This window comes from Myotis nattereri (assembly GCF_964212035.1).
Source record: "Myotis nattereri genome assembly, chromosome: 7".
NCBI classification, from domain to species: Eukaryota; Metazoa; Chordata; class Mammalia; order Chiroptera; family Vespertilionidae; genus Myotis; species Myotis nattereri.
In genome coordinates this window covers 89,633,475-89,660,567 of record NC_138082.1, presented here as the reverse complement: position 1 = coordinate 89,660,567, position 27,093 = coordinate 89,633,475, and the positions used below count along the sequence as shown (strand labels likewise).

General features: G+C 43.3%; 1 protein-coding gene across 1 annotated transcript in view; it reads left to right on the top strand.

Annotated features, from left to right (window-relative positions):
• Nucleotides 1-27,093, top strand: part of CNTNAP5 (contactin associated protein family member 5) — an 865,111-nt gene that overhangs the window by 337,005 nt on the left and 501,013 nt on the right. Inside the window, 1 exon segment of the mRNA XM_081095918.1 lies at nucleotides 10,860-11,007. Within this exon segment, the coding sequence (XP_080952044.1) occupies nucleotides 10,860-11,007 (148 nt within the window).

Sequence of the window (27,093 nt, the reverse complement as noted above, 5' to 3'; positions counted from 1 at the left end):
CACTGGTTGCCATTAAAAAGCAGCATGGACAGTGTGTGCTGCCCACGGATTCCTGGTACTTCCTCTCAGATAGTTTCTGAGGGTCTGGATGGCACAGGGTTTCTTAACTACACACGTTGAAATCTGACTCAGGATTTGCCTTTGAAAGGGCTCTAGTCTAGGATTAAGAGCATTAAAGTCAACTGTGGTAGTAGAAGGAACTCTAGTATGTAATATTGTTTCAATTCCCTCTTCAGTTAATGGTATTTCATTGAGAAAATGTCTTAAAACTCATATCTTTGGTTTGTTCAACAAAAGCTGTGAACATGAAGTTCCTTCATGAAGACTTAGTGTTCACATTTCTATGGAGCATGGTTCCTTCAAGATGCTCCAGGAAAAATCCTGTACAATAAAAGGGTAATATGCAAATTGACCCTAAGGGCAGAACTACCAGGAACCACCGGTCACAATGACACACACTGACCACCAGGGGACAGAGGCTCAACACAGGAGCTGACTTTGGTGGTCAGTGTGCTTCCACAGAGGGAGCACCGCTCATCTAGAAGCTGGTTCATCGCTGGTATGCACATCGGCGGTGCCAGGAGCCTCTCCTGCCTTCGCAGCAGTGCCGAGGATGTCCGACTAATGGCTTAGGCCCACTCCTGGGCTGCCAGAGGGAGGTCTGACCGCCAGCTTAGGGCCAATCCCCCGGAGAGTGGGCATAAGCCATCAGTCAGACATCCCCCTGCCCCGTGAGTGCCTGAATTTTTGTGCACCAGGCCTCTAGTAAAAAATAACAGGGTCCCTTAATGAACACCGATTAGGGGAACCAATGATGCATATCATTCCTTCATTTGTTCTAGGATAAGGCCCTTCTCTCATGGAGCATGCAGTGCTGTGGAGAGAGATACACATGCAAAGTGGGAAGAATTTGGAAAGAAAAATATAGCAAGAAAGGAGGGTGGGTTGTGCTGGGCAGGGGAAAAGGAGTTGGCAACATCACCGATGAAAGCCATTGCATTGTGCATACAGCAGCTCCCACACTCGGCACTTTCTGGGTTTGACTTTGATTTCGCATTGCCCCATGGCTTTGCCCTGGATGCAGCAGTCAGACTCTCTCCAGCTCAGGGCACAGCCTTCATCCAATGTCTCCTTGAGTCCAGGTCCTACAATAGCAGGTGGGGCCTCCCCTCATCTCCCATGCTCAGTTCCAGGTTAGTCCAAGAGAAGTTCAGGAAGCTTTCTATTTATTTTTCAGAAAGTGAAGAAGAGAGGAGGTATTGTTTCTTTCTTGCTTTAGTGAAGTGTGAAAAGTGTTATTTTGCTAAGTGGGTATTTCCGTGTTCCTGGTCGTGGACCATATGGTCCAGCTGCCATCTGTGTTGGTGTTATAACTCTCAGTGCAGAGATGGAAACAAATATATGACACTGTTGTCATCACTTGCTTTATTACCCTTTACACTGACAACAGAAATTTCACAAGACTCAGAGCCTCTGAACACACACAGCCATAGCCAGGATGCTGGTGTCCTGGCATCTGCTCCTTTATAAGTGAATGTGCCTTCACGTGCAGTGTCCCCGTGAATGGGCAGGGCCATGACTCATCCAGCCACACCTCTATTTAGCTGAAGGGTCATACCCGGGGTCTCTACAGGACTAGCTCCTCATAGTTTACTTTCTAGCAAACACTGACCCAGACATTATAATCATCATAGTGAAGCTGACAGTGTAACTGTACACACAGGTGTCTATTGTTCTCGGGAGAGCACTGAGCAACTTCACCCAGGAACTTCCTTTAAATCAAAGACACTTATTTGTAAAGCTTTCAGTGAGAGGAGGCTGATGGTGATCTGAGAAGCCTTAACTTTGAATTTAAACTAGCTTTCCCAATGCCCTTTCTTAGTGCTTCGTCTAAGTGCACTAGGGCTTAGTGAACCCTATTTGTGCTGAAATTGTGGACAGGACAGTTCTAATTCACAGTGGAGCACACAGCTTTATCTAACAGGAGAATGAGCAGGAAAAGTGAGACGTAGGCAGCTTGATGAGGAACAGGCGGTGGAGGCCCGGATGCCCAGGGACAGGTGCTGCACCTGTGAGAAGCCAGGATGCCCGCTGGAGACCCAGTGCTGGGCTCAGACAGCACGGAGCTTCGGGCGGGATGGGAGGTGAATTGAGGACATTATGTGCAACCGTTTGTTGGCTACTGTCAAGCTAACTACATCCCTTCACTCGAAATATACAGGGACCCATGCGATGTGTGAGGAGGAGACTTTGGCAGTGTTGGGAGACTTTTTATCTGATGAGATTTGCACCACAAATAACTTTAATATGGACAAATAAATAATCAACTGGCCAATATTAGGATTTCATTTAGGATTCCATTTCCCAAACCAGCCACACAGTAACCACATTTCAGGAGGATGACTGACAGCCAAGGTCAGGACAGGGAGACTAGGATCAAATGACAGCATGGGTAACAGAACGCATGTATAACGCAGGTCGTGTCAGGGCTCAACGGGAATGAGGAAGAGTTAATGCCCACTGCAGGCCATTCTTACTGGCAGAGACAGGCCAATACACAGGTGCGTCTTCAGCGATACCTTCCCAGGGTGGGAGAGTAAGAGCACGCAGCCCCAAGAGAGGAGGACAGACATCAGTGCAGTATTGCAGAGCCCAGCCCCAGCTGAGTGTGGGCTCAACCCATGGCTCACAGCCAGAGGAAAGGAGAGGTTTTCTCCAGCGCTGCCTGAACCCATGAGTTTTCTTCCACTCTGGAGGTCATCCCAGGCAGAGGAGCTATAGTAGCGAGGGCATGAACCAGTTACTCTCTTTTCCAACTATCAGGGTCAAACCAGAGAGCTGGGGCCATTCTTACACAGCTCTCAAGTTCTGGGTGGCCTTCTAAACGAATGAATAACTGCCGCTGAGGAGTCACAGGTACATGTGCTTCCCACGTATGCACTGGCAATAAGGCAATACGTACGCACTGCACTGTGAACCTGTTAGAGGAGAAAAAAGTATCCAGTAGTCACTTCTCCCTTTTAACACCAGGTCATTTTAGCAATTCTCTCCACCATCAACAGCGCCCAGTGCCAATACCTGCCGCTCCCATTTTCTTGTCTGCAAGTGCCAGTCAAATCCATCTCGGCACAGACACCTGTGCAGCCTTTCAGAGCATTGAAGCTGGAGTGGATTTATCAATTTTAGTTTTAACTGTGTGGTTTGCACATTAATTACCCTCCACCTTATTAAATATGTCTTATTAAATAAGACAAGTGTATTTATAATTAGCTCTGGGCTGCTGGTCCATTTTTAACTTATTTTGCACTCTTATTTGGGGAGACTCCTTTGAATGTCTTTCAGAAAATTTAAGTATGATTGACAGATAAATGCCTTGCCTGGAGCTTGAGGGTATTAATAAGCCAAAGCTTCAGCATACACTCACACACAGAGATTTTTAAAGCAAACTAAGTATTGGAGTCTCTCCGTTAGAACATAGTCTGTACTAGTGAGAATCTCTATGTGCAATCTCATTTGCATGCAAGATTTAATATAAGGTTTACCATTGCCCTCGAGAATTTGTTTTCTCTATTTTCCTGATAAGAAAACCAAGATTCAGAAAAAGTATGTCCCTTTGCTTATTCATTCAATCAGCCAGCAACTCATGAATAACTGTGAGCAGCGTTCAGATGCTATTTGTAATTCACTGGTTTTGAAACAACTACACAGATGTGGTTTTCATTACTAACTGCTATTTCAGCATACCTCTAAGAAATGCTGTGCTCCAGGCACTGGGCTGGACATCCCAGTTTGCAATAAATGCGATCTTTATCCCCAAGGAAATTACAGTGGCCCGTGGGGATAACTGGGCAGGTCAGCAGGTGGGAAGGCTTGGCACCGGGGCCCATTGGCCTCCCTCCCGCCCCTGCTGCTTCCCTGGCGCCAGCACCTCAGGCAGCATGGCTGGTTTACAGAGCACCAGACTTGAAACAGGAGTCGCCCTGAGAACTCTTGATATTTTCCGTTTGGTTACTGAGGCAAAAGTTGGCTGTTGCACCTGTTATTTCTTATTCAGACTGTAATTAGGGAAATTGCTAATATCTTGTGGCACCTGGGTTCCTGCAATCTCACTGCCAGTCAAAGTCATCAGTGCGGGTTGTCTCCATATGGTGTATTAATCGAACCCAGTGAGGTGCTCTGGAGGCAGCTAACCCAGTCCGCTCCCCAGTGGTAAGTGCCAGCGATCTTCCCGTCTTAGCCTCACAGCTTCTGCCCTATTACTTGCCTAATAACGTGGGAGAAAAACATCAGCCACTTCATTACGGCCACAGGTTCTTCCATTCATAAGGCCAATGTTGTTTAGTGCCTAGAAGAGTGGTTCTCAACCTTGGCTGCACATTAGAATCACCAGGAATCTTTTTTAAAATCCTGATTTCTGGGCCTCATCTTCCGGAAATTGTTTCTTTTGTTACTCATGTTGTGGCCCCACCCCATAACAAAGAAACAGAATTTCCGGAGGATGAGGCCCAGAAATCAGGATTTTAAAAAAGATTCCTGGTGATTCTAATGTGCAGCCAAGGTTGAGAACCACTGACCTAGAGGAAGCAGCTGCGTGTTGACTCTCGGCCTCCGTTCATGCTCTCTGTGTCCTAAACGCTGAGGGTGAGGAAGCTCCCAAAGCCCCTTTGCCTGCTCCTCCACCTCCACAGGCACACGGAACTTGTGTCCTCAGGATTCTCTAAATAACGGGCCGGAATGGGGGAAGGGAGGCTGACTTTTGCACCCGGTTCCTGAACAGGGACAAAACCGAAGAACAACTTTGTCAAGAACCAGATCCATGACATCTTAAAATAATAACACTGTTCTCATGACAAGACTGCATGGTAGTCTGTGCCCACATTCAGCAAGACACTGTTTGAGGTAGGCTGAGGGGAAAATCAGACTTCTAAGAAGTCGTGTATCTAACATGGCTGTGAAATAACCTCTCTGAGCCCCAGAGCTGCTGGTGAGTGGAGGAGGCTGCATTCGGCGACCATACAATTGTAAAGTGCAATGAGAGCAGAAGGTTAAACGTGTGTGTGGTGGGAGTGGAGGGGCTTCCTCGGTGTGGAAGTTGGCTGATACCTCCTGCTGAGAGATGAGTGGCGTGCAGGGAACTGTAGCATGCAGGGACCTGGTGTGTCTGGTGTGGAGGAGACCGTCACAAATGGTAGCTCTTATTGTGCCACTGAAGTTACTTGGTTGGTTTCAGAGACCTGGCATATGGGGCGATAACGGGAGTGAAATAAAAGAGTCACTAGACCTTAATCAAAATCTCTCTCATACATTCCCAATTTTATAATTTATTGATTTATGACTTTTATAACCTAATTTAAACTCTCCAAAACAAAGTTTTTTATCTCTGAAATGAAGAGAATACACATTTCTTCTCTTACAAGGATACTATCTGCTGGGGTTCTTGTTCCAGCATCAAGAAGGGTTCAGGAAATCTGGAGAAGGCTGTGCGTAGATTAAGTAGGAGTCCAGAGATGAAGCATAATTTTGAAAGGCATTTGGGGGTCAGAGGAGCTTAGCTAAAGGAGCTAAGATCCAAGATCTAAATTCTCAGGTCTTAGGTCTTAGGTCTTAAAGTCTAAATTCTCCTTTTCTCAGGACCCCATGCTTTTTATTAACACAATTTGTCCTGAGGTGAGGCAGAGATATACACTTCAAAGGGTATACACAAGCATTGTCAGAATGGGGGAATTAGCCTATGGCTGTTCAGTTGCTTGGCCAGTAGGAGGCAATAACATGTAGATTAAGATGCCCTTTAGCTGTCTGGCAGCCAACAATCATCACTTTTCAGGTTTGGGGAAATGCCATCAGCCATTCCCAACAGGTTTCTACATGTGTGACTCAGCCTTTGTTGAGTCCCAAGTTCCATCAATCTTTTGATGAAACTCTTAAAATTATAACATGCTAGAATTGGCTTCCGGCAACTATCTATATATATAAAAGCCTAAGTGTCCATCCAACCATTCCACCATTCAACTGGTAGCTATGACACACACTGACCACTAGGGCGGAGATGCTCAATGCTCAGGCATGAAAACATGAAACAGACTGATTAATCTCAGAGGGAAGGGGGATGGGGGAGGGTGGAAAGAGATTAACCAAAGATCTTATATGCATATTAGAGGCCTGTTGCACAGATTTGTTCACCCATAAGGTCCCTCGGCCTGGCCTGCAGGGATTGGGTTGAAACCAGCAGTCAGACATCCCTGAAGGGGTCCCTAGTGCAGAAATAAATAGATGAACATTCTTTGCAGTCATTTTCTGCCTCTCATCATCAAGACAATTACTGACCTGATTTCCACGTCAGAGTTGGTTGTTCCCTTCTGCACACATGCGCACCATCATAGTGTGCTGCCATCAGGGCTGGTTCTTCTGCTCAGCATCATGTTTTGTTGCAGTAGTTTGTTATTATTTATTATTGAGTAATGGGTAATATTCAAATCTGCCAATATTATGAGTTCAATTTACACTTTTTCAAAATCTCAGGCATAAGCTGAGATTTTTAATTGTATTCCTTTCTTCCTATGTAAAACACACACACACACACACACACACACAAACAAACCCACAAACATTTCTTCTAAGGACTGCTTTGGGTGTGTTCTATACATTTGTATACAGGGCTTTTATCACCATTTAATTCAAACTAGTTTTAAATTTCCATTGTGATTTCTTCTAATTTAGAGGAGTGTTGGTTAACTTCCAGATATCTGAGGATGTTCTAAGTAATATATTAGTATCAGTTCCTAAGGTAATTTAATTGTGGTGAGGGAACAAGCTGTCTGGTTTCACCAAGACTTTATCATATGGAACGCGCTCTCTCTTAGAGATGTCCCCCGTGTACAAGGTGCATGTGCGGGTGTGCCCTCACATACTGCACAGACTGTCATTAGGCTACTTTCACTGACAGAGTTGTTTGAAACTTCTATACCTTTGATATTTTTTTTTCCATTTATTTAGTCAGTTCTTGAAAATGTTTAAAGACAACTAAAACTGAGGATTTTTCTCCTTTTTGTTTCTGTCAGTTTTTGCTCATTGTGTTCTGAATTTCTAATGTACCTTCCTACACATTTAGTGTTTTATGTCTTCATGATAAATTGACCCTTTATAATTTAAAAAATTTTTTTTTCTTGTCTTTTGCAGCATATTGCCTACTTTGTATGATATTAATAGAGGAATTTCAGGTTTATTATGCCTACTATTTTCACATAACATCGTTTCCCATCCTTTTACTTTCAACCTGTCAATTTATTTATTATTAAAAAACAAGAGGCCTGGTGCATGAATTCATGCATGAGTAGGGTCCAGCCAGCCTTCCCCAATGGGGGCCAATTGGGCCGGGCCAGTGACGGGGGCGGGGGCGGGAATCAGGGGCAGGGCTGGCTGGGGAGGCCACAGGAGGTTGGTGGGCTGGCCCCACCCCCAACTGTGGTACGGGGGCCAGTTGGGGATGGGCCCAGCCTGGGGGAAGGGCTGCAGGGGGTTGGGGGGGGCAATCAGGGCCCCAGGCAGGCTGGTTGGCTGCTGCAGTGCACATAATAGTGACCTGTCATTCCGGTCATTCCGTTATTCCAGTCACTTGGCTTTTATATATATAGATGAGTATCACATAAAAAGCTCACAGACAGGTCTTTTTAAAAAATCTAGACTTTTGCCATTTAACTGGAATTGCACTCAACTTTTTAATGCGATTATCAATAGGGTAAGTTTAAGTATACTATTGTAAAATTTATTATTATTTTTTCCTGTTATTTTTCCTTTTTTTTTTTCTCATTTGCTGCCTTATTTTGTATTAGACCAAGATTGCTGTTGCTCTTTGTTGTTGTTTTCCAGCATTTCATCTTTGCATATTTATTGCCTTTTTGGCTTTACCTTTTATTTTATTTTTATGCATCTGGAACTTATTGTAGTTTACCTCAAATTGAGATCATATTGTTTTATATATAATGCTAGGGCCTTTCAATAGTATAATTTTATTTATCCTAAATTTCATTCTTCATGTTTTTTTTGACAAATGTTTACTTGTGCATATGTCATAAATACCATAATACATTATTTTTATTTCAACTATGTGTTGACTTTTAAAATGTTTAAGAAAGGAAAGAAAACTAGTCTTTCATTTTTACCCACATATTTACCACTTTGAGTGCTTTTCATTCCTTTCTATACACTGAAAGTTCTATATGGCATCAATTTCTTCTGATTGTAGAACTTATTTGGCAATTCTTAATGGCAGGTTATAGGTCATAAACTATCTCAGCTTTTGCTTATAGAACATACTGCTATTGTTTTTTTTTTAATATTTAAAAGTTATTTTTGCTGGATATAGAATAATACGATAATAGTTTCCTACTTTAACAATTGTCAGTCTTCATTGTTTCTCAGCTCTCATTTGTATTGTTGTTAAATTACTGCAGCCATGCAGCTGTCTTGGGTATGCAGTAGCTTTAAAGAATCCAACAGGGCCTTGGAATTCACAGGAGAGTGAGGAGATCTTTTCTTGTTTTTCATCTCCACCTACAGCTTCCTGCATTGTTATGTGGTGCTTGTCTTTGATCTTGTCAGAAGGTGAACTTGGTGAGAGTTTAGTCTCAGCTTCCTCTAGACTCTACCTGCCACCGCCTTTAATGTTTCTGAGCTGATTGTAGGCTTCTAGCTCCAGGAGGGCCCTGGGACCATACATTACACACTTTGAGATCTCAAAAGTTTGGGTCTGCTTGGACACGAAACTGTGAAACTATGAAACTGCAAATGATAAGGCCCTGGGTTAGTGGGGCTTTTTGAAACTGTGAAATTTATGATTAAAAGACTGAACAACAGAGGATTAAGTTGATTGAACAATGTTACATAATCATCCAGGATATTGCCCCCTAAGATGTGAATTCAGGATCCTCCCATTGGAACACACAATGCATGAGCAGAGGGATCCTATAAAGGACTCCACGCTCACAAAATAAGTCTTTTGTCTGGAAATATGCAACCAGGACTTCAATATCAGTTTTAAATGCACTCAATCTACTAATTGTATAGAACCCAGAGAGGGCACCCCGTCACCCCATTGAAAGTTAAGTTGGTAAAAGATGCTCCTGACCCAGGGACTTCACATGGCCGGGGATGGGCTATAGCACATGTGACTGAGGGAGTCCAGAGGAATGAGAGGCTCTCCTGCTAGACTGTAGCAAAATGTGAAATGTCTTCACTCTATCCAAAACAATGCAAAACCGCAGAACTATCATGCCCCACCTCCCCACCAAAAATAAAAAAAGCATGTATATATCAAAGAAGTATGAGTGCAAGTGAATTTTAAAAAGAACTATACAAGGAAGAGTCCTTCCTAAGTGAGCAAGGGAATGTTTTACCTGTGTCAGTTGCTAAAGTTAGGAGTGAGACATATGGAAGGACCAGCCTGCCAAATAAAGATATTCTTTTTTTGATAAAGAGAAATTGGGAAAAACTGAGAAATCTGTGGAATGTGAGATTTGAATCTTGAGGAATTTCTCTCCACCAACTCATTTGCTTCAAAAGGGTTTTGTTGCAGATACAGCTGAAAAATAGGAAGTGGCTTTTTCATAAGCCATTTTGTAATTTTAATGATTATATCAATTGTTTAATGTCAGAGTTATTAGCTAGTATGTGTTTTGTGTGCAGCACAAATGTCAGATTGTTCAAGGTGTCCTAGATCCACAAGTGTTTAAAGATACACCAGGTTGAGTGTTGAGTCTTTGAAAATGGATGTCACTCAATAGACAAAGCATTTGCTTGGTGTTCACATTGGTCATTTGAGAAACCAGTGGGTCTTTTACTTACTGGTTGGCTTGAAGGACATTAGCCAGCAGGCTTTCGCTGTGAATACTTGAATCAGGAAAGAGGCCGATGATGACTGATAAGGAAGCAAGCAAACAGTGTGCTAGCTGGCACCTACAATTGGAATCATGGGTTCTGTGGGTGGATCGTGGGGACGGATGGCTGAACAACAATGTGAATGTACTAAATGCCATTGAAGTATAGACTTTAAAATGGTAAAATTTACGTTGTGTATATTTTACCCTAATGAGAAAATAAAAATTTCAACTCCAGAAATCATTTATTCAAATGAAAGCTGGGAGGTATAATTTTAGCTTCCATGTTTTATGTTCCTTTGCTTAAATTTCACAAGGAACTAGGGAAAGGAATTACATAAAAATTGGATCCTCCTGTTTCCCCTCTAATAACTGTCACCCTAGAATCTTTGAAGAGTCTGAGGCTGTAGAAAACCCACAGGCTTAGGAATAGGAAAACATTGGCATTGGGTCGCAGGCCCACTACTAGTATTAACCAAATGGACAAATTGAAGACTTTTTTCTTCCCCCTTTTTTTTTCTTTCTAGGCGTCAGTGTTTTGTTTTGTTTTTATCTGGAAAATGGTAATAATGGAAGGTGCTTAGCATAGTGAGTGCCCTCAATTATTAGTAACAATTACTTAAAAAATGCCATTCCTTCAAGAGGGCACTGCCGGTGGTTTTCCATCCCACAGTGATATGAGCATCAGGGATATCAAAGCTTCATTGCATCACCCACTTTCTAACGCTTCTAGGTGTCACATCATATGACTTGCTAGGATTGACTTATTGATAAAACTGAAGGGGGGATTAAAGAATAATGTACAGTGTTTCCAAAAACATATAACAGCATATAATGCAGAGTTTCAGCCAGCTCTGATTTCCTTTGAAATACCTGCGGAATTGAGAATGTCCTTGGGCAGGCTTGGTGGAGTAACATGTGTGGGTCTGGCATATGAAGGAGATGCCCCACGTGTGACAGATCTCACTGGGCCTCTTCTCTCTGCAGACCTTTGCCGGGAACACGAATGCAGACGGCGTGATGCACCACAGGCTGCTGCACCCCGTGAGAGCCCGGTTCGTGCGCTTTGTGCCCCTGGAGTGGAACCCGAGTGGGAAGATTGGCATGCGGGTTGAGGTGTACGGATGCTCCTACAGTAAGTACCCATGTGGACCGCCAGCACTGGTGGCTTTGGGAGGGCACTATCCACACAGTGCCAGTTTATCTACATGGAGAGCGGCAATCTCAACCGTTTTACATATTCTATGGGCTTTAATAACCTATAAACATTTGAAAATGTGAAATTCTACCCAGGGAAGAGAAAAAACAAACACTTCTTCTATTTAGAAATGAAGGAGCTTCATTCGAGGTAGCAGATGATGATAGCTTAACAACAAAAAACAAAAACAAAAAAAAGTTCAAAATTAGAGGCTTTTGAAGTTTGAGTTGCCATTTTTCCTTGCAATGAGATAATAATGTAAGCTCAGTTCTTTCCTAGCCGCGGGTGAGTATGAGATAGTTCTCCCCTTTCTCAGAGCCAGGAGGAGAGAAAGAAACCTTCTCCTGTTTACGTCTCTAGAAGAGAAGGAGAAGGAACATTTCCACCCAGCGCACCCTGCGTTCTCTGTCCTGGAATTATGCTGCCATTATTTCCTCTGGGAGTTGTTTGCACTGAACTTAAAATCAGAGCCTATCTTGTATATAGGGAAGATTGTAAACATGGGTAGTACAGATGACCACTCTAAAAGAAGGTCAAAATTATACAAGAGTTTTCCACCCCAATAATTCTCCTCCTTCAGGTTTTATATTTAAATCTAAAACTGTGTAAAAATAGATAGTTTTCCTGCCTTAGCAGTGACATATATGCTATGACTTCTAATAAATAACAGATTTGATCACTGTCACTTTAGTATAAATTAGTTCAATAGATTCCTGGTTTGGGTGACAAGAGAGCCTAATGGGTTGCATGTGTGTTCTCTTTCCCACTGTTTGACCAGTAAGCACCTGCAGAATCATAGTAGGAGAGCTTCTTAAAAATGCACTTTCTTAGCCCTGTCCTGTTCACACTGGACTACAACTTCTGGGGGTAGGGATTCAGAAAGCTGAGTGTTCACAAGCTCCCCAGAGATGCTATGGACATAGAGTGTTACTGAAAATAAAGTCCTGCACATAGGAAATTCACTTCTGAAATGACTGTCTTTATCTTGACCAAGCCCTTTCAGGAAGAATGTGTTTTACAACAGATGGGTCGACAAACCATTATGTCAAGGAGATGTTGCCGTCCACAGCAGCCTTCACAGCACAAAGCACAGGACATCTATATACACAGGCCACCCATCCAAGCATCCTGGGCATCCAGATTATCTCATTGCCTCTTTTCTCTGTTTTAAAAATCAATCAATTAATTTTATATAATTGTATTTAGCATATGATATTATATTAGTTATATTAGTTTCAGGTGTACAATATAGTGATTTGAATATAATGATTTGATATTTTTACAACTTATATTGTGATTACCACACTAATTCTAGTATTCATCTGTTGCCAAGTACACCTAATACAATATTATTATCTTACATAATAAAAGCCTAATATGCTAAGTGTCTGATCATCCAATCATCCATTCAACCAATCAAAGCATAATATTGCTAATGATATGCTAAGGCTGCTCAACCACTTACTATGATGTGCACTTCCCACCAGGGGGCAGATGCTCTGACAGGTAGGTTAGCTTGCTGCTAGGGTCAGGCCTATCAGGACTGAGTGAGACAGGCTGGACATGCCCTGGACTCCTCCCACAACCCTCCCCAACCCCAATCATCCACCGGTGGGGTCCCTCAGCCCCGCCAGTACCCTTTCGAAATCCAGGACCTCTTAAGGGATGTAGGAGAGCCAGTTTTGGCCCGATCCCGCTCAACGTAGGAGCTGCACCCTGGTGGTCTGTGTGCTCCCACAGGGGGAGCGCCGCTCAGCCAGAAGCTGTGCTCACAACAGGCAAGCGCAGCACCAGTGGTGGGAGCCTCACCCACATTCTTGGCAGTGCTAAGGATTTCTGACTCCTGGTTTAGGCCCACTGGTGTGAGCCGGACATCCCCTGAGGACTCATGGACTGCAAGAGGATGCAGACTGGGCTGAGGAAACTCCTGCTCTGAGTGCATGAATTTCAAGCACTGGACCCCCAGTTGCCTATATTCCTCATCCACCTTTTTCACCCAAAGCCCCATCCCTTTTGTCATGATCCTTTTGATCCTTCTTTCTATGTGTCTAATTTTGTCTTGTTTTATTTGTTTATATTCCATATATGAGTGAAACCTTATGGAATTTGTCTTTGTCTGTCTGACATATTTAACTTACCATAATACCCTCTAGGTCCATCCATGTTCTCATAAATTACTAGTTTTTATTCTTTTTTTAATTGCTACATAATATTCCATTATAATTGTAAGGCCTGAAACCATAAAACTTCATGAAGAACACATAGATAGTAAACTATTTGACATCAGTTGAGTAATATCTTTTTGGATATCTTCCCTTGAGCAAAGAAAACTAAAGCAAAAATATACAAATGGGACTTCATCAAACTAAATCACTCTGTACAGCTAAGAAAACCATCAACAAAACAAAAGACAACCTACTGAATGGGAGAATACATTTGCAAATTATATATCAGATAATGGTTTGATATCCAAAATATATAAGGAATGCATACAACTCAATAACAAAAGATAAATAAACAGCCCAGCTGGCATGGCTCAGTGGTTGGTCAAGTGTGGACTTATGAATCTAGAGGTCACTGTTCGATTCCCAGTCAGGGCTCATGCCCTGGTTTGTGGGCTTGATCCCCAGTGGGGGGGGGGGGATGTACAGGAGGCAATCGATCAATGATTCTCTTTCATCATTGATGTTTCTATCTCTCTCTTCCTCTCCCTTCCACTCTGAAATCAATAAAAATATATTTTAAAAAGTTAAACAATTCAATAAAACTTGGGCACAGGACATGAAGAGACATTGTTCCAAAGAAGAGAAACAGATGGACAATAGCCATATGAAAAGATATTCACCATCAATAATCATTAGGTTAATAAAAATCAAAACCACAATGAGATACCACCTCATGCCTGTTAGAATGGCTATAATCACTAAATCTACAACAACAACAAAAATGTTGGCTAGGATGTGGAGATAAAGGAAACTTTTATGTACTGTTGATGGGACTGCAAATTGGTGCAGATGCTATGGAAAACAGTAGGGAGAGTCCTCAAAAATCTGAAAAGACTAGATCTACTATAAAACCAGCAATTCTACTTCTGAGTATTTATCTAAAGAAAATTAAAACAGGAATCCAAGAAGACATGTGCACCCCTGTTCTTTGCAGCATTATTTACAATAGCCAAGATATCCTAGGTGCCCATTGTAGGATGAATGATAAATGGATAAAGAAGCTGTGGTATGTATGTTGTTACATCTTCTCTTGATGACAGTTGTTACTACTAGAGGGTTAATTTTTAAGTGTAACATGAACCTTTTATGCTGAACTACTTATCACTTCAACTATCTATTTTGGTTTAATAACCCCATTACGTGTTAACATGTCCTCATATTTTTGTGTTCTCTCAGTCCAGTCAGTTGTCCTTGTGTTTTATGGTGGTGTTGTTGCTGCAAGGAAGACTCATACCATCAAGTCAAATAAAAGACTGCAAGTTTGAAGAAGACCTTTGAGAAGCATGCCTAGCTACCACTGGTGTGGATCTTTTTGTTAATATGATGGCAGCAAGGGGTCCTCTCTTAAGTAAAGTGCCTACAGTGATAAGCAAATTGTTCTACAATATCTGGAGGTTCATAGATCTGCTAAAGCCTGATTCTCGACCAAGCTAAGTGATTTTGTCTTTGAAGTAGCTCAATACTATGTGGACTCCTCCCCAGGCATGCTCCATGTCTAGTAAGTACATCTAAGGGAATAAACTACCTCCAGGTAAATATCCTAGTGATGAGCAGTTAAGCACCTTCAAGGGCTGTTGGACACAGAAGGTCCTCTGTGATGGTCCTCGAGCTGGTCCTGTGTGTTGATGCGTTTTCCTTCAGAAAAAAAGAGAACGTTTCACAGTTTCTTTCCAAAACCAACATCTCAGCGTGTCCTCTGAATCAGAAACTCCCCTTCAACCTCACCCATCCCCCTTTTTACTGGGTTATTCCTATAAACATACAATTTTGCTGTCTAAGCTATCAACCAAAACAAGGACAACAAAGCCCGTAACCCTGTTTATCAGCTTACTCTCCTCCTCTCCCCTCTTCCTCACAGAATAGCTTCTCTCCAAAACTCGTCTTTGTTAGGATCCCATCTGCTCACCTCCCTTCATACTGCAAGTGATTTCAGTGGGTCTTTAAACATGTGGTAGTCAGTTTAATGTGTCAATTTAGCAAAGCAATAGTCCCCCGTTATTCAACTAAACACAAATCTAGGTGTTACCTAGGTGTGGTTAACATATATAATCACAATCATTTGACCTTGAATAAAGGATATTAGGCTCCATATTCTGGGTAGGGCTGGCTGATTCAGTCACTGGGAATGTTCTATGATCAGAAGGAGGTTTCCCTGAGGAAAAAGAAATTCCACCTGTGGACTGCAACTGCTGCTCCACCGGAGCCCAGCCTGCCCAGGACACAGCACTGATCCTGTTTTTCTTGACTGAGGCAGATGCACCAGAGCAACTGCTTCAGTCAAGACTGCCAGTGACCTCCACACAGCCAACCCAATGGTCACCTCATTGTTCTCACTCTACTCAACCCTCAGTTGTATTTGGTTCAATGAGCTATTTCTTCTTTCTAAAAACCTGCGTCCCCTTCTCTCTGACTTGTTACTTCTACTCAGTCACAGGCTGTCTCAGGACTTCCACTTTCCATCTACCACACCCCCAAACCTAGCTGAATTACAGTGTTTCCAACATTTACACACCCACCTCTGCAGCTCCTGGCCTGACTCTGGAATTATACATGCAGTATACTTCATATGTCCACCTGAAAATCTCATCTACAGTTAATGTAGCAGAAACAATTCTTGATTACCATTCTCTTAAGGTCCTGCTCATTCACATCCCCGCCTTCATCTCAGTAACGGGCTCCACCTGCTAAAGCAAAAACCCAGGAAGCAGCCTTGATTGTTATTTTCCCAAACCTTTACTCCTGTGAAATTTATCCACAGTTCACAGCGGCTCTACCAGTCCTTTCATCCAAGTCATATCCTAAATCCATGCACATCTCCTGACTTCCTGAGTAGAAGCCTCTGTCAGGACCACCTGGAGTTCCTAAACAGACCCCTACCTAAAGTCCTGCTCCAGGACACAATCCCCCCAAACCCACTGTTTCCTGTAATAGCCAAAGTGACTTTTATAAATAAGAAAAAAAACCTCATCATTCCCCTACTGGCTTCACTTAAAAGTGAAAATCCTTACCAGCAAATAAAATTCCTCATTGAGTGTCTTTAATTTTCTTCTACTTCTCCCCATCCATACAGACTCTCCTGTTATTTCTTAAACACACCAGGCTTTTTCTACCCCGGCAGCTTTGCACTTTCTATTCTTTAGCCACAGAATACTTCTCAGAATTATTTTGTTCTATGTTATTATCAATTATAATGTCACCTCTTCAGAGAAGTCCAGTCTTATTGCCCCTCTAAAGTCACCTACTTCCAGTGCACTCAGCATTAATCCATAGTTATATGTTGTGCTTTTATTTTATTCCTGGTGTCTCCAACAAATCAGAATAATGTTTGTCTGGGCTCACTTGTTTGTCATTTGCTCTCTCCATTCCTGTGCCAGAATGCACACCCTGGGAGCAGGCACCTTGCCTAGTGCTAGCACCCAATAGGCACAAGTGGGAATTGGATAAATATTTGTGAAATGGCTGGGCACACACATCAGTTATTCTTGTTGTCCCAGAAAGGACAGCTGGACAGTTAACAGCAAGCACTTGCTGTGAATACACCCATTCTAAAGAACTACTTTTTACTATGCACTTATAAACATTTTTCTCAAAATTACATTTAAATATGTTGCTAAAGACTGGTAGAAATCTTATAGTCCTAGAATGTCTTAAGTCTTAAACGTTTGCCATTTTGGAAATTGCTGCCTATTCCTTCATTCATTCACTTCAACATGTAATTAGCACTTAAGATGTGCCAAGCATGACATAAAGCTTTAGAGATGTAAATCATACATAAAACCTTTTCTCTGTACTTTCATAATTCCAGAATTTTACCTTTAAAGCATTGCTATGATTGCATTGAATTAATTGTGTGGTTGTTTTGTTGTCAACTTGCAGACCCAACCCAACTCTAAGCCTCCACAAGGCTGTGCCTGTCACGCAGCCCCAGGCTCAGAGCTGAGTAGACAGTATCTTTTCAGTAAGTGTTGGTGAATGATTGGCGTTGCTGACATTCAAAGATGGAATAACAGGTGTGTAAATAACAGCCTGCAATAAGGGATTGTATGTGCCTGATAGCAATCTGCAAAGGAAGCAAAGGGGAGAAGCAAGCAGGTGTCCCTGCCGGAGTCAGAGTCTGGACATCGTGGCCTTGCCTCCTGAGTCTCAGAAGTTCAGTAGCCACATCCCCCAAACAGGGGCCCAGGCAGTAGGAGGGGCCAGCAGGAGAGGGGTGGGGGGAGCTGCAAGGTTGGTTATGCTTAGTGCACAGGAGACAGGCGATGAGGAAGTGGGAAGTGAAGACAGGTGCCTCTCTATGCCTGTGTTTCCCACACTGTCTGCACCTTCTTTCCTGTAGGTTAAAATAGAATCCATGCGGCCTGCAGGAGCACAGGCCTTTATCATAGGAGATGGTCCTTCCCTGCAGATAATGTGGACCCTTTCAGTTCAAACAGCCTTCTCCTCATTGGAGCACTCAGAGCAGACTGGGACATGAGCACTTCATGGGCTTTCAGTTGCCGACCAATAGGATTTGGCCCCAAATGAAGGCTTCTGTTTTGTTTGTCCTTCTTCTTCTCTCCCTAAACCTGGCTTAACCATTGTGTGCTCTAGATTTCTTTTGCAAGCACTGTCTCTGGACCCTGCATGTCCTCGTTCCTCCGGGATCAGCATGCATAGCACTTGCAAGTTTGTCCCTCCTGACCCTCCCCCAGCTCTCCAGGAGCTGCTCAGATGGCCTCCTACTGCAGGACTGCTGAGGGGAGCACCAGCTCATCCCCTTGGGGACCCTCACAGACCTGGACTGCCCCCTTTTACCTGCCACACCCCATAGTCACCTTCCTCCAAGTGCACAGACTGTGAGATTCTCTCCTGACTCCCTGGGCTCCTAATTGCTGCCCCTGTTTTCTTAAATATCCTTATATCCTTATTCTCCGTCACCAGGATGCCTCCGGATGGCCATTCATTGCCCAGATCCAATATTACCACTTGTAAAGTTCCCAGACCTTGTCACAGGACCCCCCTCAGGTTTTAAGCTTGAATTCCACATCTTGCCTGGTTAGATTAAAGTTAGCTGGCCTTCCTGCCTGCTCCCCGGCCTGTTCTGTAAGGCAGGAACCCCTCCTTCCTCTGTGCTCCCCGGGACCTAATTCAGTGTCTGAAAACTGCCATAGGTTCCATGGAGAGTTAATGTGTATTTAATTGTTTACCTGGAGGCCAGTCAGCCTTACTCATTTTTGGGGCTTTTATTGTATTTTTCAAATGTACAGTACTGTTTCTATCTTGTATGTGTATGTGTGTGTGTGTGTGTGTGTGTGTGTGTGTGTGTGTGTATATATGCATTTTATAGATAATAAAAATTATTAGCTTATTAGAATTTTCCTTATACATGGGTTTCTCTAATCCCTCATACTTTTTCTTCTTGAATAATTGAAATTATGCATAATTATAATACATAAATTGAAGGTTCTTAGATCCTCACAAACCTATTTGTGTATATTCTGTATTTAAACCTCCAGAAGTAAAGCATGTCCCATTTTTCCTAAGTATTTATGTTTTAAACCCTTTCTCTGAGTGCTGTTTTCCTTTATAAATGCCAGAATGGCTGTCCTACTTCCGGTGGTTCCTGCTGCCGTCATGCCGCCAGAGCCATCTTTTTGCCCTGGTCACAATGAATTGGGAGCAGCAGGTTCCTTTGTGAGTATTCATATATAAGCAATTGGACGAATGGTCTGCTCTTGAAAATGATGACTCTTCCAGCAAACACTCTTGACTTCTTTGAGCTCCTGTCTCCTCATCTCCAAATGACAGTGGTGATTGCGTCAAGGACTGCTATGCCACTTTAGTTGTGATTAATAAAGCATAGAGCAGAGTGTCTGACAAGCAGCCTGTCTTAGTGAGAGCTAGTACCAATGTGAGTGCATGTCTGTGTTGCCACTGCATGCTGCTTTGGGAGCGACATGAACCATGTCCTCTCCCAGGCAAGGGCCCTCTCTCAGATTCAGCTCTCTGTCTGTGGCTATTTTAACTTATGCTTTATAGGTTCCAGGAGCTCATATATCTGCCACCTCTAAGGTTCTCTCTCTATGCCCAAGAGTAGAATCAAATGTGGTCTCCTACTACATTCTACAAAGATAAAAGGTCTCCTGTTATGATTACTACTGCTAAATAATTCCATGGAGTAAATAACTCCATAGTAAACCAGGAAAGTAATTTTAACGTCCTTAAAAATAACTATTATGAACCAGTTATAAGCTCTTCTGGCTGTATATCAAGTTCATTTTGGCTATGAGATATATACCATGTACAGATAAAATTGCTACAAAATATTTCCATAAGAAGTATTGCGTATGTCTTTCAGTATCATTTCCCTCCAGTGTTACCTCTGTCTAATGGGATAGATGGTTGTTAAGTTTTGCATTTGTGTTTTCTTCCTCTGGTCAATTGATCAGTCTTTGGCCAAACATGTTCATGCTGGTGAACCAAGTAAATGAAGGACATGGTTGTGCTATATCACCAAGTTGGTGAGATAAAGATGAACACTTAAAGGTGTCAATATAGAATTGTGTGAAATATTTCATCTCTTGTAGAGAAGACTAAAGAAAAACAGATGATGAAATGAGGGAAATCATCCTGAGTTGTGATTAATGGCAACTCTTTTCTTGGAGACAGAGCCAGTATCTTTCCTCTTGATGGCAACTTTCCCATCATTAAGTGAGCAATTGCCATTAGAAATGCCACCACCATCATCATCAATATATCTTCCCCTACTGTCATTCTATCTGTACTCTATGATACAACACACTCCCAAACTCAAAATAGTCTTTTAAGTTAGGGATTAGTAAATTGAATTAGTAAATGGAAGAGGAAACTGACATTTATAAGGGTGAAGTGACTTATACATAAATTAAGTAATTTGCATCCTGAGGCAAATATTTCTTCTGAGCTCTAAAAATATATTTTAATTTGCCTCATTGATATTCCAGGTTGGTTATGTCTTAAATACCTTCAATTTGGCATGTCCTTTAGGGAACTCTTAATCACTCGTACCCTTCAACCACACTCAGTATCTTCTTCTTGTGGTATTTATTTAATTTTATTGCTTAATAACATTTATGTCCAAGTTTTGTAATTGTTCTTAATCTAAATTTAATAGGAAACATTTCCAAGGTCTTTTTTTTTCCTTTTCATTTAAATTATTGGGGTGACACTAATTAACAAAATTATAGAGGTTTCAGGTGCACAATTCTACACCACATCATCTGTGCGTTCATCACCCCAAGTCAAGCCTCTGCCCATCACCATGTATCCTCCTTTATCTTCTTCTACCTTTCACCACCCACCTCCCCCTGGCAATCACTACACTATTGTCCATGTCCATGAGATTTTCCCTTTTTTAAATGTTTTGCTCAATCCCTCCACCTTCCCACTCCACTCCAGTCAGCTGTCTGTGTCTTCTCTCTATCTATGAGTCTGTCTCTATTTTGCTTGTTAGTTCATTTTGTTCATTAGAATCCAAATATAAGTGAAATTATGTGATACTTGTCTTTTTCTGACTGGCTTATTTCACTTAGCATAAACACTACCAGTTGCCCAAACTTGACATGAGAATCTTTCTCGAAATTTTTTCTTTCCCTTACTTCACACAGTAAATCAATTACCAAGTACTATCGCTGTTACTTCCATGAAGCATCAAAAACACATGTCCATTGTTTTCATCTTCACAGTTACCAGCCGAGTTCAGATACATCTTCCATCACCTGAAAGTTGCACCTCAGCAATCGCGTTCACTCTTTTCTTTCAGTCTGTTATCTTGCTGCAGCCAGCAGTGTCATCATTAAATCCAGAGCTGAGCCACTTCCTGCTGAAAACCTTATAATGCCTCTGCCTTTCGATAGCTCTGCCTGCCCTTAGGAGGAAATCTAAAGTCCTGTGCATGACGAACAGGCTCTGTAGGATATATACATATGGCGGGGGGGGGGGGGGAGATGGAGAGGGAGAGAGAGAGAGAGAGAGAGAGAGAGAGAGAGAGAGAGAGAGAGAGAGGTTAAAGAAATGATAGATGTATTGATAGACAGATAGATACACTATAGACAGATAGTGATTTATATGTGTATTTCATTGTGCACTACCTGTCTCACTCTCTAGTTTTTGAGCTCCATAAGGGCAAAGACCACACCAACCAAGATTCCCAGTTCTCAGCTCAGTGAAAATCCTGTTTTCATTGATAGCAATTAAATTTATTGAATGTACAAGTTTCCCAAAATGGAATGCCCCGTAGCTTTCTGAGGCAGGACTTGAACCCAGTTTGGTGTTGTTCTTATTGTCTTGGGCCTTCCACTATTTGTCTGAAAGTATACCGGGGGCATTTTATTAGAGGGAAACATTATATTCAACCTTCTAATGCCCATCTTATTGTTTTGTTCACAAGACTAAGGAGCAGTCTGCAGTTCCTGAGCATATGTAGCTAGTGTGTCCAGGGACGAGGTTGAACTGTTGACTAGGCCATGACTCCTGGGCTCACACATCTCTGCTTTGCTATTCCATGCCTGTGCTCTCCAGCCTAACTCTGCATGAGATCACCTGCAATATGTCCTTACTATCTACTCTGGCCATACTCCAACTAAGTCATAATCACTGTGTATGGGTGCCAGCTTAAGTTTTTTTTGTTGTTGTTCCTAAGTGATTGTAACATGGATCCAGAATTTAAAACTATTTTCTCAAAGTGCTCATCTAACTCTGAGAGTCCATTCTTAGTCTACATTGTGATGCTTATGTTTGTGATAGCTAATCTTAATTTAAGAATTTTCAGGGAAATATTAACTCACTTTTAAAGGCCATATACAGTGATATTAAACACATGGGATATACAATCAAACCACACATATGCAAACTGATTTTATCACCTAATAGTTGTGTAGTCTTAGACAATCTTGGATCCACTGTAGACATAGATTTTTTTGTTTTTCCTATATAAAAAACAGGTAATAATAGTGCTCATCTTACATATGCAAATTTCTTGAAATTGTTATTAGCATGTGATGATAAGTATTCAAAAGTATTAGGTATGGCTATCATTATCTTAATTTGATATATAAGGTAGTCACCTAACTTCTCCCTTTTTTATTTTCTTCCTCCTTCAGGACCCTATGCCCCTGTACCTCAAAGCAAGTTGGTAAACTTCGTTACACACAGGTGCAAAGAGTTCTGACACCTGCAAGAGCCCATCTGGAGGCTTAGGTTATCTGGGTTCCCGTCTGGGGTTTCTGTTTGAATTCTTTAAATGATGAAAAGCTAAATAATTTTAAAGCATTATAAATTCTGGTAAGATTTAATGATCTGTCAGGCTTCCCAATTTCATCATTAAAAAATGCTGACAACAGGTTATACCTCAGGTTGCCTCCTTTAAAACAAACAAACAACAACAAAAAACCCCACACAACAACAAAAAGCACATTTCTCCTATTGGGTTAATTATTGCTAAATAGTGCCATCCAAAATGCATCAACCCCTGAGCTGAAGTCCTATTCTTCCCCCAGAGAAATCTCTTTGCCATTCCAGTCTCAGCCGCCCTCATTGTGGTTGCTCTCATCCTCTGCGGCCACTCCCCATGCATGGTGGAGGCCATGAAGTTGTAGCTTTGTCTTTGGCTTGCTAAGGCCCTGTGGCCACATTACAGGGACCCTCAAGACGCCAAGTTTTCAAGCACTGGAGAGGGGGAGGCAGGATGACAGCCATCAGACCTGGGCTTGGAGACGCCAATGTAGCTTTGAATTTTATTAAAGGTATCATAGCATTTTATAACCGAAAAGCAGCCAAGGCCGTTCACTGTCATTACCCCATTTTATTGATGAGGAAATTGAGGCCTAGAGATATCTTCAAATTGAGTTAGTCTAAGAAGAAATCTGCCTACCCTTCTTTCTCTTACCCCCTATAGAATTATCTAAAATACTAGGGGCCCGGTGCACGAAATTTGTGCACTGCGTGTGTGTGTGTGGGAGAGTGTCCCTCAGCCCAGCCTGCCCCCTCTCACATACTGGGAGCCCTCAGGCGTTGACCCCCATCACCCTCCGATCGCCTGATCGGCCCCTTGCCCAGGCCTGACGCCTCCGCTAGAGGTGTCAGTCTTGGAAAGGGGACCCCCATCTCCCCCTGATCACTGGCTCTGGCCCCCGCCCAGGCCTGAGGCCTCTGGCCCAGGAATCATGCCTGGGCAGGGGACCCCCATCTCCCTCTGATCGCTTGCTCCACCCCCCGCCCAAGCCTGACGCCTCTGACCCAGGCTTCAGGCCTGGGCAAGGGGACCATCATATCCCCCCAATCCCCGGCTCCGCCCCCCACCCAGGCCTGATGCCTCGGCCAGAGGAGTTGACCCTCATCACCCTCCGATCACCAATCACCGGATCGGCCCCTTGACCAGGCCTGAGGCCTCTGGCAGAGGTGTCAGGCCTGGGCAGGGACCCCCAGCTCCCCGCGGTTGCAGGCTCCGCCCCTGCCCAGGCCTAACGCCTCTGGCCTAGGCGTCCGGCCCAGGCAGCGGGGACCTGCAGTGGCAGCGGGGGGCGCTGCTATCGTGGGCTTCGCTTTAGGCCCAGGCAAGGGAACCCTAGCTCCTGGGACTGCCAGCTTTGACCGTGCCCAGCTCCCATCGCTGGCTCCACCCCTACTTCCTGCTACCACTGGCCAGGGCGGCAAAAGCGCCTGATTCTCCTATCATGGCTGGGGGGCAGGGCAAAGGCGGCCCCAAGGCCGCCTTTGCCCTGCCCCCCAGCTCTTAGCTCCCCCCTGGGTTTCCGATCACTGTCAGTGGCAGGGGGCTTCTTCCTGCTTTCCCTTTCACCTCCCTGCATTGTGCCTACATATGCAAAGTAGCCGCCATCTTGTTGGCAGTTAACTGCCAATCTTAGTTGGCAGTTAACTGCCAATCTTAGTTGGCAGTTAATTTGCATATAGCCCTGATTAGCCAATGAAAAAGGCATCGCCGTACACCAATTACCATTTTTCTCTTTTATTAGTGTAGATATTTTCTAATGGGAGACAAATATACATATGTATGTGCAATAAAAACATATTAAGTAAAAACCAGGTCTTGGTTGATTGAGGATCTGAATATATTTCCCACAATCAACATCTCTCAGTACCCCGTTTCTAGACTTTGGAGATACAGCACTGAATAAGAGGAGCCCTGCTCTTTGGGAACTCAAAGGCTGTTGCAGTGTGGAAAGCAGACATCAATTCTTTTGGTGGAGGTGGAGGGAACCCCACCCCGTGAGGCTTGCACAGGAGGGAGATCCACAGCTAACACTTTTCATGATGGACTCATGTTTGTGATTTTTCTGACTATGTGGTTTTGCTTCCCTTGAACCTATGCTAATGGTGGCAATTTTAACAGAAATCTTAAAAGGGAAAATGACCAAATGTAACACTGGTTTTCCACACCATGTCAAGGCTTTGCCGCCTGCAGCTTGTTTTATGTTTACTCTGTTGAAATGGTCACCTGGGTAATTTACTGTTACTCCTCCCACTGGCCTCTTGTACAAAGTTCAGAAGACTGTGCCCAGGGAGAATCATTAACAAAGTGTTCAATTTTCCCAAATATAAAACCATGGCAAGTTGTTTTTTTTTCTTTTTTTTTTTTTCAAAAAATAAATAACTAGTCTTGGGAGGGGAGATTGCAGTTCTCTTCTCCAATTTTGACACAGCTCTTTAAATGCCTCTCCTTGTGCAAACAGCCTTTCAGGGAGGAAGTGTATGTTGTGGCTGAAGACCACGGATTGTCCTCTGAAGCCGAAGCAGCTCACCGCTATTTTATGCTATTTTCACAGCAGCTGGCTGCTCAGTGTCGGCCTATGTCTTGAAGATTCTTTCTGTGAACTGATGAATAGATTGTAAAACCTTATCCCCTTCATGAAAGCTTTTGTTAGCCTGTCTGCTCCCTAGTAGGGGTGACCTGCCATGGTTCACGCTGCACTTTCCACTGGGGATGATCAGTTTGCTTGCTGTCGTCTGAGCCCGTGCTGTTGTTCCAGTTTAAATATCTAGGGCTCTCTGCGTAGTTGTTATTGTGCCTGAGCCCCTGAATGGAGTGACCTGCATCTCAATCATCTTTGTCTCTCACAGCACAGCACAGTGACCGAAAGGTGTACAGAATATGCCAATATGTGTCAGTGAATTTAGGAATAAACAAAGCATTTCTACTGCTGTGGAAGTTCCATTAAATGAATAAATTATTTTGGCATAATCTTTGTGATTAGTGAACAGACCCGTTGAACTAGAAATTGGAAGTGTACTCAGAGATGCCTACAAGTCTGAGGTATGTGCAGGCAGGTCTCACTCTAAGAGCTAAAATACTATGCTGAAGTTAGGATTGGAATTTGGAGTTTCGTCTTTTTAATACTATGACTGTTTTTCTGTGTTGCCTCCTTGACCCCTGTCCTGTTTTTGCCTGCTGTCATGCATAGCAATGTGAGAAATTCTGTAGGAAAATCTATTCTTAGGAGTTGGCACAGTTAGCTTTAGAAATTCACCTACTTCTCATAGTTTATCTGAGGTTATCATGAGCCTCTGATGAGGCCTGGAAAAGTCTCAGAATTGGTGGAGGATCTGTGCAAATTTGAATTGATGGTGGGAATCTGTGTGGTTTGTGGATTGCTAACCAAAGACTTGGAGTATTCAGAGCAAGTGTGTGGTCTGAGTAATGATCATGTTTTTTGTATGGTTGTTAGGAGAGTAGCTTTCACTGTGATTGTATTGAAAACCTCGCTAACTTTGAATAGCTGAAGGGTCTGAGTGAGAGGAATTATCTCCAGGGAATCGAGTTTCTCCTGTCCACACTGAGCTGGGCTTTCCAGACCTTGAGGACGCCAATTCAGCCAGAGCCCTGCTCAGCTCACCTGGGATTCCCGGTGAGAATCTTTTATTCAGTGGAGCTCTTTTTCCACTGGTTTGTTGACAAACTACTAACATCCATCAAATGTGACAGACTATGCCCCTCTCAGAAAACAGGCTATGACAGCCAGGTTAGCAATTATGGGCTCAGTGGAAGTCAGCCAGCATGGTTGTTTTTCAGCACTCTGGGACGCAGGGGGCATGTTTCAGTACTCCTGGTTGGATGAGGGGGCATGTCTCAGTACTTCTGGTTGGATGAGGAGGCATGCCTCAGTACTCCTGGTTGGATGAGGGGGCATGTCTCAGTACTCCTGGTTGGATGAGGAGGCATGCCTCAGTACTCCTGGTTGGATGAGGGGGCATGTCTCAGTACTCCTGGTTGGATGAGGAGGCATGCCTCAGTACTCCTGGTTGGATGAGGGGGCATGTCTCAGTACTCCTGGTTGGATGAGGAGGCATGCCTCAGTACTCCTGGTTGGATGAGGGGGCATGTCTCAGTACTCCTGGTTGGATGAGGAGGCATGCCTCAGTACTCCTGGTTGGATGAGGGGGCATGTCTCAGTACTCCTGGTTGGATGAGGAGGCATGCCTCAGTACTCCTGGTTGGATGAGGGGGCATGTCTCAGTACTTCTGGTTGGATGAGGAGGCATGCCTCAGTACTCCTGGTTGGATGAGGGGGGTGTCTCAGTACTCCTGGTTGGATGAGGGGGCGTGTCTCAGTACTGTGGGATGCGTCTTGGTGGGTGCCTCATTTATCCAACCTAAAGGGAGAGTTTTGTGAGCTGTGGGAACTGCCTTTCTCCTGAGGACTTCCAGGTCCATAGCTCATCTGTCTTTTATGCTTTAGAAAAGTCTGCCAATGTATGGCCACCTTAACAAGCCACCAATTGAATTGAATTGAGTTTACAATAATGAGATTCTAACAATCAATGT